At 36.9% G+C, this 11,657-nt stretch overlaps 1 protein-coding gene across 3 annotated transcripts in view; it reads left to right on the top strand.

Moving 5' to 3' along the window:
• LOC106879830 (cadherin-99C) overlaps positions 1 to 11,304 on the top strand; it is a 57,455-nt gene extending 46,151 nt beyond the window's left edge. For all 3 annotated transcript variants that reach the window (XM_052976452.2, XM_089341606.1, XM_052976454.2), the window contains 4 exons: positions 4,517 to 4,629; positions 9,266 to 9,334; positions 10,565 to 10,633; positions 10,919 to 11,304. In XM_052976452.2, coding sequence (XP_052832412.1) covers positions 4,517 to 4,629; positions 9,266 to 9,334; positions 10,565 to 10,633; positions 10,919 to 11,092 — 425 coding nt within the window. In that variant the 3' untranslated portion in view covers positions 11,093 to 11,304. The remainder of the gene's footprint in view (positions 1 to 4,516; positions 4,630 to 9,265; positions 9,335 to 10,564; positions 10,634 to 10,918) is intronic.
• Positions 11,305 to 11,657: the final 353 nt, after the last annotated feature.

An 11,657-nucleotide genomic window follows, 5' to 3' on the forward strand; every position in this document is an offset into this window, starting at 1 on the left:
AATAAGATTCAAAGCCGACAAATAAGATTCAAGGTACTAATCTGATGAGTCCACGAAAAGCGAGCTAAAGCACCATTCTATGGTGAGATAAACTCACAAAATGAAGTAAAGAAATATATCCTTCTCACGTGATTTCGAACTCTGATAATAAGAGCTTAGTTCTCATCAGAGGTACTTGCTGATATTCCGGGTTAAAAAGGGTAGCTCACCTCGTTCAACTCATGAGAAAAACCATTGCGCCTCTATATATATATATACATATATATATATATATAACATATGTGTATATAAATATGCGTGTATATATGTGTGTGTGTCTGTGTGTGTTGTGTATCGGCAAGACAGACATAAGTTTACAGATTGACACGATCAATAATTTCCCTACAAGATAAATCTACGCGATGAGTATATTTTTATGTAATACAATACATAAACGATAACCACTCGCATATTCGATGTTATTACAGATTTCTTTTCCATTACATTTCTTTCCTTGTTTTTTGTTTTCTTTATTTATTAATGTTTGTTTTTTTTTATTGTTGTTCTTCTTCTTTCGCTATAATTACAATTCTGTATGTCTAATTACGTGGAAATATCCTTAGATGATGAGATATTATTTTGGGTAGTCTAAACGATAATCGTATTATGATGCGAAAAGGGAAATCACACGGCACAACGGCGGGACGTCGCTTCCACTCCAGACAAAGAACTAGAAGTGATAAGAAAAGAAATTATTCAAGCGTGATATACAGCGTAAACAGAAGCTAATAATTAAATTCATTTTCTATAAGAAACCATTTTTTTTCTCGTCGTACAATGAAAATCCAAGTTAAAGGGAGCAATCAGACGATGTGATTTCCATATCTATTGAGGTTAGTTGAATGTTTAGATGTTAATATGTTGCCTAGTAGAAAAGGCACCGAGCTGGTTGAATCATTAGCAAGCCGGACAATGTGCTTAGCGGCATTTCGTCCTTCCTTACGTTCTGAGTGCAAATTCCGTCAAGTTGACTTTGCCTTTCATCCATTCGGAGTCGATAAAATAAGTACCGGTTGAGCACTGGGGTCGATGTAATCGACTTACTCCCTTCCTTATGAAATTGTTGGCCTTGTGCCAAATTTTGAAATCAATGTTTTTTCTTAATAGACAAGTCGGTGAGCTGGCTGAATCGATAGCAAGTCGGACAATGTGCTTAGCGGCATTTCGTCCGTCTTTACGTTCTGAGTTCAAATTTCGTCGAGATCGAACTTTGTCTTTCATCCTTTCGGGATCGATAAAATAAGTACGATTTGAGCATTGGGGTCGATGTAATTGACTTAACCCATCTCACCAAATTGCTGGATTTGTGCCAAAACTTGAAACCAATATGTTGCTAGTAGGCCTTAAATTGACAGAACCTGAGGATCGTCACACAGATTGCCTTGTGGTTACTCGTCCCGGTACTCTGTGCTCTGAGTTCAAATACCACCCTAGTCTACTTTGTCTTTCAGTCTTTATGGATCGAAATCATCCTTTGCTTATTTCGATTCTTCTCTTTAGAACATTCTATGTAAGAGTAATATAATAGTCCGTATATAAAAGTCTGTACAGTTCATGCACATGGGCTATTATTGCACCTATATTGAAGTTAATAAGATTATGTCAGAGGTAACCTGTATAAAACAGTTGGACTGACCACGTACGAGGGACTTGGTGTCCCCTAGATGAAAGTAAGATCAGACTATGTAAGAGGCAAAGGGTATGTCATATATAAAAGTTAGTACAAAGTATGTAAGAAGGCAAAGGTAAAATGGTAACGACGTCCTTTGGTCATGAATGAGCATGAGACTGCATCTAGAGAGTTTCCGTCCGAGGCACAAGCGCGGGCAAGGTTGTTTGTGGAAGACCAGCAGTTGCCCATGCAAACCAGTCACCCCTCTCCGCCGCATGGATGTTGTCCAGGAGAAAGATCGATATAGCTTGGCACCAGTGACGTCGCAACTCATTTCTACAGCTGAGTAAACTGGAACAGCGTGAAATAAAGTGTCTTGCTCAAGAACACAGCACACATCCTAGTCCGGAAATCGAACTCACAATCTCATGATTGTAAGCCCGATGTTCAAACCATTGAGTCATGTGCCTTCACGAAAGCTAGGGTAGCCTCGGTAATATTCCAAATCTTACACGAATATGTTTGACACAAAACATTGGTGCCAAATCAGCAAAGTCTTAAAATCAAACATGCCATCTCATTTTTTCTTCTACGCATAATTGTGCCTCGCCTCCTACGAATAGATTGTTTCTCGATCAGCTGACAGAGTAGCTGTCGTAACAAAAACTGTTGTGTATCAATGCATGGTACGAATTACTAAATATAAATAATGGTATATTTATGATATTTTATGTTACTTTAAAAGATGTTAGGGTAAGAAACATTTAAGGGGGATTCCAAAAATATGGACTTCTCAACGAAATAAGTAGTAAGTGAAGTATAGGAATTTCCATGGTAACAGTGGACTGGGAAGGACATAGATGTTAGGCATGACTGTGTGGTCAGAAGCTTGCTTCCAAACCACATGGTTCTGGGTTCAGTCCCCCTGGGAGGTACCTTGAGCAAGTATCTTCCACTATAGCTTCAAGCCGATCAAAGCCTTGTCAGTGGATTTGGTAGACGGAAACTGAAATAAGTCCGTCGTATATATATATACGTATGTATGTATGTATGTATGTATGTATGTATGTATGTATGTATGTATGTATACGTATATATGTGTGTGCGTGTGTGTGTGTGTGTTTGTGTGTATGTATGTGTGTGTGTGTGTGTGTGTGTGTGTGTGTCTATATATATATACATATATAAACAATTTATCTTAAATCTCTGAGTGAGATATATACAGTAACAGTACCGAATAGTAATGTTTATATGCCATAAATGACGATATTATTGTTGTTTTAGCCCCAGTAAAACGTCTCTTCTAGCTGGAATATATAGCATTTGTGAGAGGAGAGAACTTTCGTCACTAGCTTGTGATTATCTCACACTGAGGACGGGTAAGCACCCACAAACCTAAGGTCTGTGAGTATCACGTGAGGCGAGAGATGGGAGAGATTACCTGCCTTGCAAATTGCTATACGACACAATGTGTGTGTCGATAGCCCGCTGGAAAAGATGTTTTCCAGGGGCTAAAACAACAGTAACATCGTCCTTTATAGGACTGCCACATTCTGTTGGCATATAAACATTGCTACATGTGTTTGTGTGTGTGTGTGCGTATGTATACATTTATATGTGCGTCTCTGTGTCTGTATTTCTCCGTCGCACCATCGCTGGAAAACAAATGTTGGTATGTTTACGTCCCTGTAATCTAGCGCTTCGTTTAAGAGATCGATAGATTAAGTAGCAGACTTACAAAGAATAAGTCCAGTGGTCGATTCTTTCGACTAAAAGGCAGTGCTCCAGTCTTGCCACAATCAAATGACTGAAACAAGTAAAAGACTAAATGAATATATATATAAACAATAATATAACAACAAATGAATGAATGAGACCGCGATGTTATCTAAATAGAGGAATTTATAATATAATATGTGACAATTAGTCGGTTGCCATAAAAAAAAAAAAACTCAGAGTTTCAGATGTCGGGCCGGAAGTCTGCTCCGACATCTCTTCAGTTGTTTTAATAACTGACGAGATGCCGGAGCAGATTCTCGCCCCGACATCCGAAACTCTGAGTTTTATTATGGCAACCGACATATTATATTATAGGTAAATTCCTATATATATATATATACAACTTTACGATGAAAGTAAACAAACAAAGTTTGTTCTTTTCTAGAAGCGTCGAGATGTATTGTAAGATACAGAAATAAATTTATTTCTGAAACGCGTGATAATACTATAAATAGCGTGATCAGGATAAACTGAAGCTAAATTTATAAGTTCTAAAATTGCAGAAGAATTCGTTGCTGGGCAGTTTAGTTTAATGGTAAAACACTTGACCCGTAATCACAGATATGTGAGTTCGAGTCTCATGATTGGCCAGTAGCGTATTTTTCTGCAATAAATGGATAATTTATCCTGATTACGTTATTTATAGCATTATCACGCGTTTGAGAAATAAATTTATTTCTGTATCTTATATATATACACACACACGAGGGGTGCCTGTGTGTAATTTTTAATATAGACACAAGAACCAAAATTTGGAGGCAGAGTCAGCTAATTAAACTGATTCGAGTATTTGATATTATTATCATGGGTGATCAAATTTGTGCTCGACGAGCTGTCTGTTCAGAAGGTTAAGAAATACCGCAATATCCACATATTGTACGACGTTCCTACGATTCTCTTTTACTTGTATCGCGTATCTAAAGGAAGTCTAGTTATATTACACGTGATATACAGATAGTAATATTACTGCAGTGAAGAATGAGATATCTGTAGCCAAGTAACAAGTGGTTAAGTACAAGAAGGTTTTGCACCATCTGATACACTTTTAATAAGCAGACAATCAATAATTTGTGTTTTTTTTTTCAGCAACGCCGTTGATTCTAGTCAATTATTTCGCCATCGATAGTCATACAGGCCAAATGCGTCTGGAGAAAGAACTAACGAGGAATGTACCTCTTCCTGGTGTTATTATTATCAAGGTAGGGTGAAAGACATGTATTTTCTTCTTCTTCTTCTTCTTCTTCTTCTTCTTCTTCTTCTTCTTCTTCTTCTTCTTCTTCTTCTTCTTCTTCTTCTTCTTTTCGATAGTAAGAATTCAAATATAGTAGCCCCGAAAAGGGCTTTAATACGTTCCCAGAGTCTATAGAACTTAGGAGCAAATACCAATAAGGTATGTATACTAAAATCGTGAAGCATGGTGGGTAATAACAGGCTAATCAGATATGAGATAATAACAATTCAAAGTAAATAACTCTGAAAAGGGCTTTTGTGCGTTCCCAGAGAATATTACTCTCAGGGGCGCTAGTGTTGAAATAGATTTACAATGAATGTAGAATCAGACTGACATTAAGTTTTACACTAGGCATACAAATAAATTTGTACATAGATTTTAAAATAAAATAACATGTAGATTATTAATACATTTACAACACTTACAAATATTACAGTTTAAAAAATAAATACCTGGTAATTTAGTGAATCTTATTAAATTTCCAGAGCTTCTTCATAAACAACAGTTTTGTTCTTTCCTTGTGTGGCATAAATAAACAAATGATTAGGATTGCCGACTCTTGAGCATCCCACATAAAGTTGGCCATAGGAGAAAACTGGTTCTTCAAGGCTCAGACCTACCACGTTCAAGGACTGTCCCTGCGCCTTGTTAAGGATCATTGCAAAGCTCAGTTTCAACGGGAATTGCAGGCGCTTGTACTGGAAAGGTATATCCAAGGCAATAAGTGTAATTCTAGGAATGAATACAGGTTCACCGCTTGCTTTACCAGTCGAAATTGTTGTCTCCAAGATTGATGGTATCATCTTTATTATAAATCGTGTGTCATTGCAAAGCTTTGGTGGATCGAGGTTTCGAAGCAGCATAACTGGTGCCCCAATCTTGAGGTGGAAGTTGTGAGGTGGTAGGCCAGGTGGTATTAGACTATTCAAGAATTCAACTGGATAATTCACAGCTTCATCGATGTTGAGCACAGCGTCAGTGGAATTGTAGATGTGACGCTCACCTGGAAACTGTTCAAATCATCAACTCCAACATTCTTTGGAACTAAAATGGCACGGCTTTTCAACCAGTTCTGGTATGTAAACTGGTTCCTCGGGTTAGGAAACACCTTGTTCATTAGTTCCTTTAAATCAGATACCATGTGTCCAAAAGGCACGCTTACCCGGTCACACTTCTCGCCAACCGAAGTACTATTACCGATGTCCAACAGTTTCTTTGAAAAGGTTCTGTCTGTATTATCACCACTGAGCTGCACTTTCATGTTGGTTGTGAGTCTTAGCTTTTGCACACTGCTCCATAGGAAGGACGAATTTATGCTAGCATTTATTTCATCAGCTCTTGTCCCCTTTGGAACCACTAGAAGGGTTTGTCTAAAGTCTCCTGCAAGCAAGATTGTTGCACTTTTCTTGAGCCTAGTGTTGTGTCTCATATCCTGAATGGACATGTCAAGTGCTTCAAAGAAAACCTTATGAATCATTGTCGCTTCATCCTAGATGATCAACCTACATTCACCCAGAAGTTTGCCTTTTATAGAACCACGACTGATGTTACAGCTTGCCTTCTATTTCTTGGACAGGTCCAAAGGGAGTGTGAGACAGGAATGAGATATGCGGCCACCACTAAGCACAGTTGCAACTATTCCACTTGACGCCACTGCTATGGCAATGTTTCATTTGGCGCAATTTTGCTAGAAGAACGTTGATGATAAATGTTTTACTAGTTCTACCTGGAGCACCCAAAAAGAAAAGACCTCCTCTTTCATTTTCCAAGCTCGAAATAATGGTGTAATAAACACCTAGTTGGTCCTCCTTCAGTTTGTGTTCTTTATCGTCATTTTTTCGATGTCATAGATGATTTCTCGCAGGTGCTCAATTGCGAGATTGTTTGCTGCCTGCTCCGGTTGAGGCTGACCAAATGTGGAATTACCATGACCTCCCATAGCTTGCACTCAGGTGTCCAGATCAAGTAATGCCTCATTGTAAATGGTGTTATTGAACGTGGCAATTTCCGCTGAGGTTTGCCTTTGAATCCTTTCTAGATGTCCTCTGCCATGCTGGTTTTGTGGATCACCCAAAGCTTGAGAGGTTCACGCAAGCCACATGTCATCAACCTGATAGAAAATAGCTGGCGCAGTTGACGTAGTGCTGTGCTGACTGCTGCCTCCCCCAGCGTCTGGTCCCAGCGAGCATCATCCTCCAGTAGTCCATGTTGGCGCAGGCTTCTCTATAGGTCGTGCAGACTTCCCATTGTGTCTTCGAAAGTCTGTGAATGACGTAGGACCTCTGACAGTGTGTATCAGAAAGAAGCACACCAGGTGATTAGGGTGCACAGTGCACACCCGCCGATGGCCCCACTTCTGAAGACAGCATCTTCTTCTCAGCTCTCAACGTGCGTTCCTTAATTGCGTCTGTTCCATCTATTGTGTACCCAGGTATAGTACACGGGGACCTCAACATGCAACAGTGTTCGGGCAAACAGATCACATTGGCATAATTTGAAGAAAGCTGCCAAAGTGGTTTCTCATGGATTCAGAACTAAGTTTCGTGAAATATACACGCTGGCCATTTTCAAGATGTACAGATAGATTTTAGGAAAGTGTTCCTACATGCAAACATGGTGTGACCACCTTTGTGTTGACAGTGCATTTGTCTAAAAGCAGAACAGTTCTTCATATAGCGCTTGTCATGGTACATTCGTGAATAAGTCACTAATCGTAATAAGTAGATCTATTGTTGAGGAAGATACTATTTACTTGTTTAAGGGTTGTACTGGACAAATTGTCAAAATAACTCTAACAGTTCAAATACTAAGAAATAAACATACTCAATTTGATTTATACCAAATGATTTAGGAAAACGAATGGGTTATTTCCCTTGACTGTTAAAATAAAATATATTAGTTATATATAAGGATCCCTTCCAGTGGCTCAATTATCGATTTTTTCTACAATCTGAGTATGCCATGAGAGTTCCAGACATAGGTTCTACTCATGTCTCACGTTTCATCAAAATCGATAAAACGATGTAGGAGGAGTTAGCTAACAACTCCGCAAACAAACACACCCACAGACAGAATTTCCCACATATGTAGCATGTATGCATAGATATATATATATATATATATATATATATATATATATATATATATATATATATATATGTGTGTGTGTGTGTGTGTGTGTGTGTGTGTGTGTGTGTGTGTATTTGTGCGTGTGTATATATATATATATATATATATATATATATATATATGGTGGGGGTTAATTTTCCTAATATAAAATCAACACGGAGAACAATTTTATTTCCAATTATTTTTTAGCTTTTCAAATATTTTCAAATATAAATTTTGTTTTAAGGCAATAGATATTTTCCTTTTAACAATTACAATCCATTTCGCTATTTTCTATAAACAAGAACAACTTTGATAAAAGTTAAATTATAATTATTTGTATGTACGTCATATTTCCTGATATTACCCATGATGCAAAGGTATGCTTCTTAATATAACCTTCATATGACAAATAACACTCTTGTTATATTATAGCAAATGTATAATAATAGCGCTGTATATCCCTCTCTTGACATCTGCTTCACTGAAAATACTTATGTAGTCAAAATTAAACAAATCGTGACCTAAAAGACTAAAAGCTGTCGAAAAGAAAAGCAACAGCCGATAGTTTCGTACCAGAGTCCTCTGAAGCGAACCTCAAGTGCCGAAACAAACTGCGGAAAGAAGCTATTTTGTGCAATGTTCTTACCCATTTATTCCAGCCTGCGGACAGTATTTTAGCGATCCAGCTAGGATTGCAGGCGCAATTGTTTGCAGCAGAATTAATTTCCGACCGTAAAGAGCCGGAACATATACTGCGAGGCATTTTGTCCAGCGCTGTAAGTGTTCTGCTAATAAGACATGTGAACTAAGAATGAAAACTTAGATTTGTAATGAAAATAAATTTGAAAATAAAAGTTACATTCTTCCTTACCGTATTTTCAATTAGTCAATTTGTAATTAGTAATTCTTGTTAGATTCATCGGTCCGGCATGTTAGCTTTGACTGAAGAGGCGTAAAAAGAGGTTGAACCATCGCAGTATTTTAAATGCCTCTTACACTGATAAATTATGTGTGATATGAACACATGTCATCTAAAGAGATGAGGTATCTCTGATGACGAACGAACAACTCTGATCAGTTATTCATGTTCCAATCTTCCTGAACGTATTAGGAACGAACATATACGTTATTTGAATTCTCGCTGTTCTGCTTGCACTCCATAAATTAATATCCGTTTGGCAGGCGACAACGTCCATCGGGAATTTTTTAATTCTTTTTTGCTGATTTTTATAAAAAAGAGCTCGTTCTTATCGTAGAGGAATCGGTCCGATGATGTAACTTTGATCAAAACACCGCAGTATCTCGATGTTCTCTTACACCAGTGAATTGCGTGTGCTACGAACACATATCGTCTAAAGCGAAAAGATTTTTTTTTCTGATAGCAAAAAGCAACTTTTATTAGATATTCTCATTCGAATCTGCTAGAACGTATTATGAATGACTAAACAGATTATTTATATATAATCTTTTTTTTTTCTAAATTTTAACCACAGGCTGAAGACATATCATCCTCAGCACATTCGTCTATCGCCGTTTTATTCCTTTATGCTGAACCCAATCCGGTAGGTAAAACACGAGAATTTTTTATACAATTTCACCTATACAAATTTCATTTTTCATTTGAAGATATAAATCTGTTCTTCTTGTTGCTGTCGTCGTCGGGGCTGTTGTTGTCGTCGTTGTTGTTGCTGTTGTAATTGTTGTTGTTGTTTAGACTCTAGTCAAATTAGTTCCAAAAGAACTAAGGTTAAAGACGTTCCAAATACGATCCTCCTATAATTTTGTACCACTGTATTTCAAGTAGAATATACCTTTGACAGTCGACAGTGAGTTCAGTATAGAAAAATAAACGCTGTGTGGCAAAATCGAATTCTCTAGCCATGTCATCACGAGAGAAAGAGAAAGAGAAAGAAAGTAGAGAGAGAATCCTAATCTATAGATGTATTAATAAACAAACATGTGCACAATAACACTGACACGATTTATGTCCCTGGGTACCAACTGTTTATTTTCTATTTAATTACACCTAGAAAGTATGAAAAATGGCTAATATTTCCCTCAAACTTTGTTTTTGTTACGATATTTATTCAAACTCCAAAGGCTGTGATGCTCCCTCACTGCTGCTGTTCCTTATCAGAGATTCATATATTGTCGGCCACTAAGGGACATCTTGAAGTGTTTAAGGTTAAGCAAGCGGCAAGTAAATCTGTGGTATTGAGCAGAATATTTACTATAACGATATTTCTGCCTCGGCAACTTAGCAGTGAATTTGTCTGAAATGTAATGGAAAATAAGTCAGTTTCATAACTTTGATGTCCAGATCGCAAAAGCAAAATTTGAAGGAAACCGTTGTCATTTTTAAATAGAAGCAAATAGGAAGTAATACTTACTGACCAACAACAAAACAAATTGTTACACAGTGTAATGGATCCTAGTACAGGTGAAAAAAGGAGACGAGTACTTATTAATAACAACATATCTGCGGAGACATATAAATAAACTAACTTTTCCAGACATGTCACCAGAACTGTGTACTAAATATTTCACCTTGATTTTAGAATAGTAAAGGAAAACAATCTCGATCAGATCAATCTCTCCTGGGAGAAGAGGTCAGTAATCTAATTAGAAATGAAAATACTGCACATTCCTGAAAGTTTCCAGAAGATTCCCGTCATCATCTGTCTGTCTGTCTATCTGTATCTATCTATCTATCTATCTATCTATCATTCTATCTATCTATCTATCTATCTATCTATCTATCTATCTATCTTATGCACATGATTTTATTGTAGAATATACCGCCAAAACTGCGATCACCGCCACTGCTACGACCTCGAAGATTAATCTCAGCAGCATTTACAGTAAGTAAAAGATCACCATTATTTTGCTTTATTCCATCGCATGTCTTTTATCTTTTATCCGCCTTGAGGATATGTAGTCGAAATAACTGACCCCAGTACTCATTTTCTTTTTAAGCTTGATACTTATTCTATATGTATTATCAAGATGATAATACAAGAATTGCAATGTGATGAATTGAAACAAATAAGAAAAATATAACAAAGTCAGAAATTACTCATTTTGACCCACTTATTCAAGTTTGCTTCCCCTCCTAATCTATCCATTCGTTCATTTACTTTGCTTAGGAAGGCATTTCCCAGGATGTATTTATCGGAATGATGACGGTGCTGATGTTGGCAGTCGTGTCACTGGTAGTGGCCCTCACCTACATTATAATAACCTGCAGAAAATCAAGAAAGAAGCAACAGATGAAAATGCGACATTATGCTTTTGGCGGATATAAAAATGAAGTGAAGTAACAAGAAAGAGAAATAACATGAAAAAAAAAATAATAATTGTAATAATAACAATAATGCTAAGAAATATAACAATCACTCGGAAATATTAGATGATGGCTTACATACATAAACATACACACACATGCATACACATACACATTTTAAAACAGGAAAACTGTACGATGGTCGTTTCGGACTGAATACGGATAATAAAGAAACTTTAGGGTTTCGTATCGATGTATTTAATTACTTATTTAGATAGCTATACATGCATACACAGACACAGACATACATACACAGACAAACATAAACACACAGACAGACATAGACATAGACATACACACAGAAAGATATAGACATACAGTCAGACATAGACAGACACACAGATAGACATAGAGACACAGACACACATAGACAGACATAGACACACAGACAGACATAGACAGATGTACCCACACATACATATATATATATATATATACATACACATAATTAGGAAAAAGTAATTAATTAATGATTTATGAGTGGCCAGTGTACGAAAACCATATGGGTTAAATTAATATTTAAAGTATAATTATAATTAAGA

This window comes from Octopus bimaculoides, chromosome 25 (assembly GCF_046866305.1).
Source record: "Octopus bimaculoides isolate indiv1 chromosome 25, ASM4686630v1, whole genome shotgun sequence".
In the NCBI taxonomy this organism is placed as follows: domain Eukaryota; kingdom Metazoa; phylum Mollusca; class Cephalopoda; order Octopoda; family Octopodidae; genus Octopus; species Octopus bimaculoides.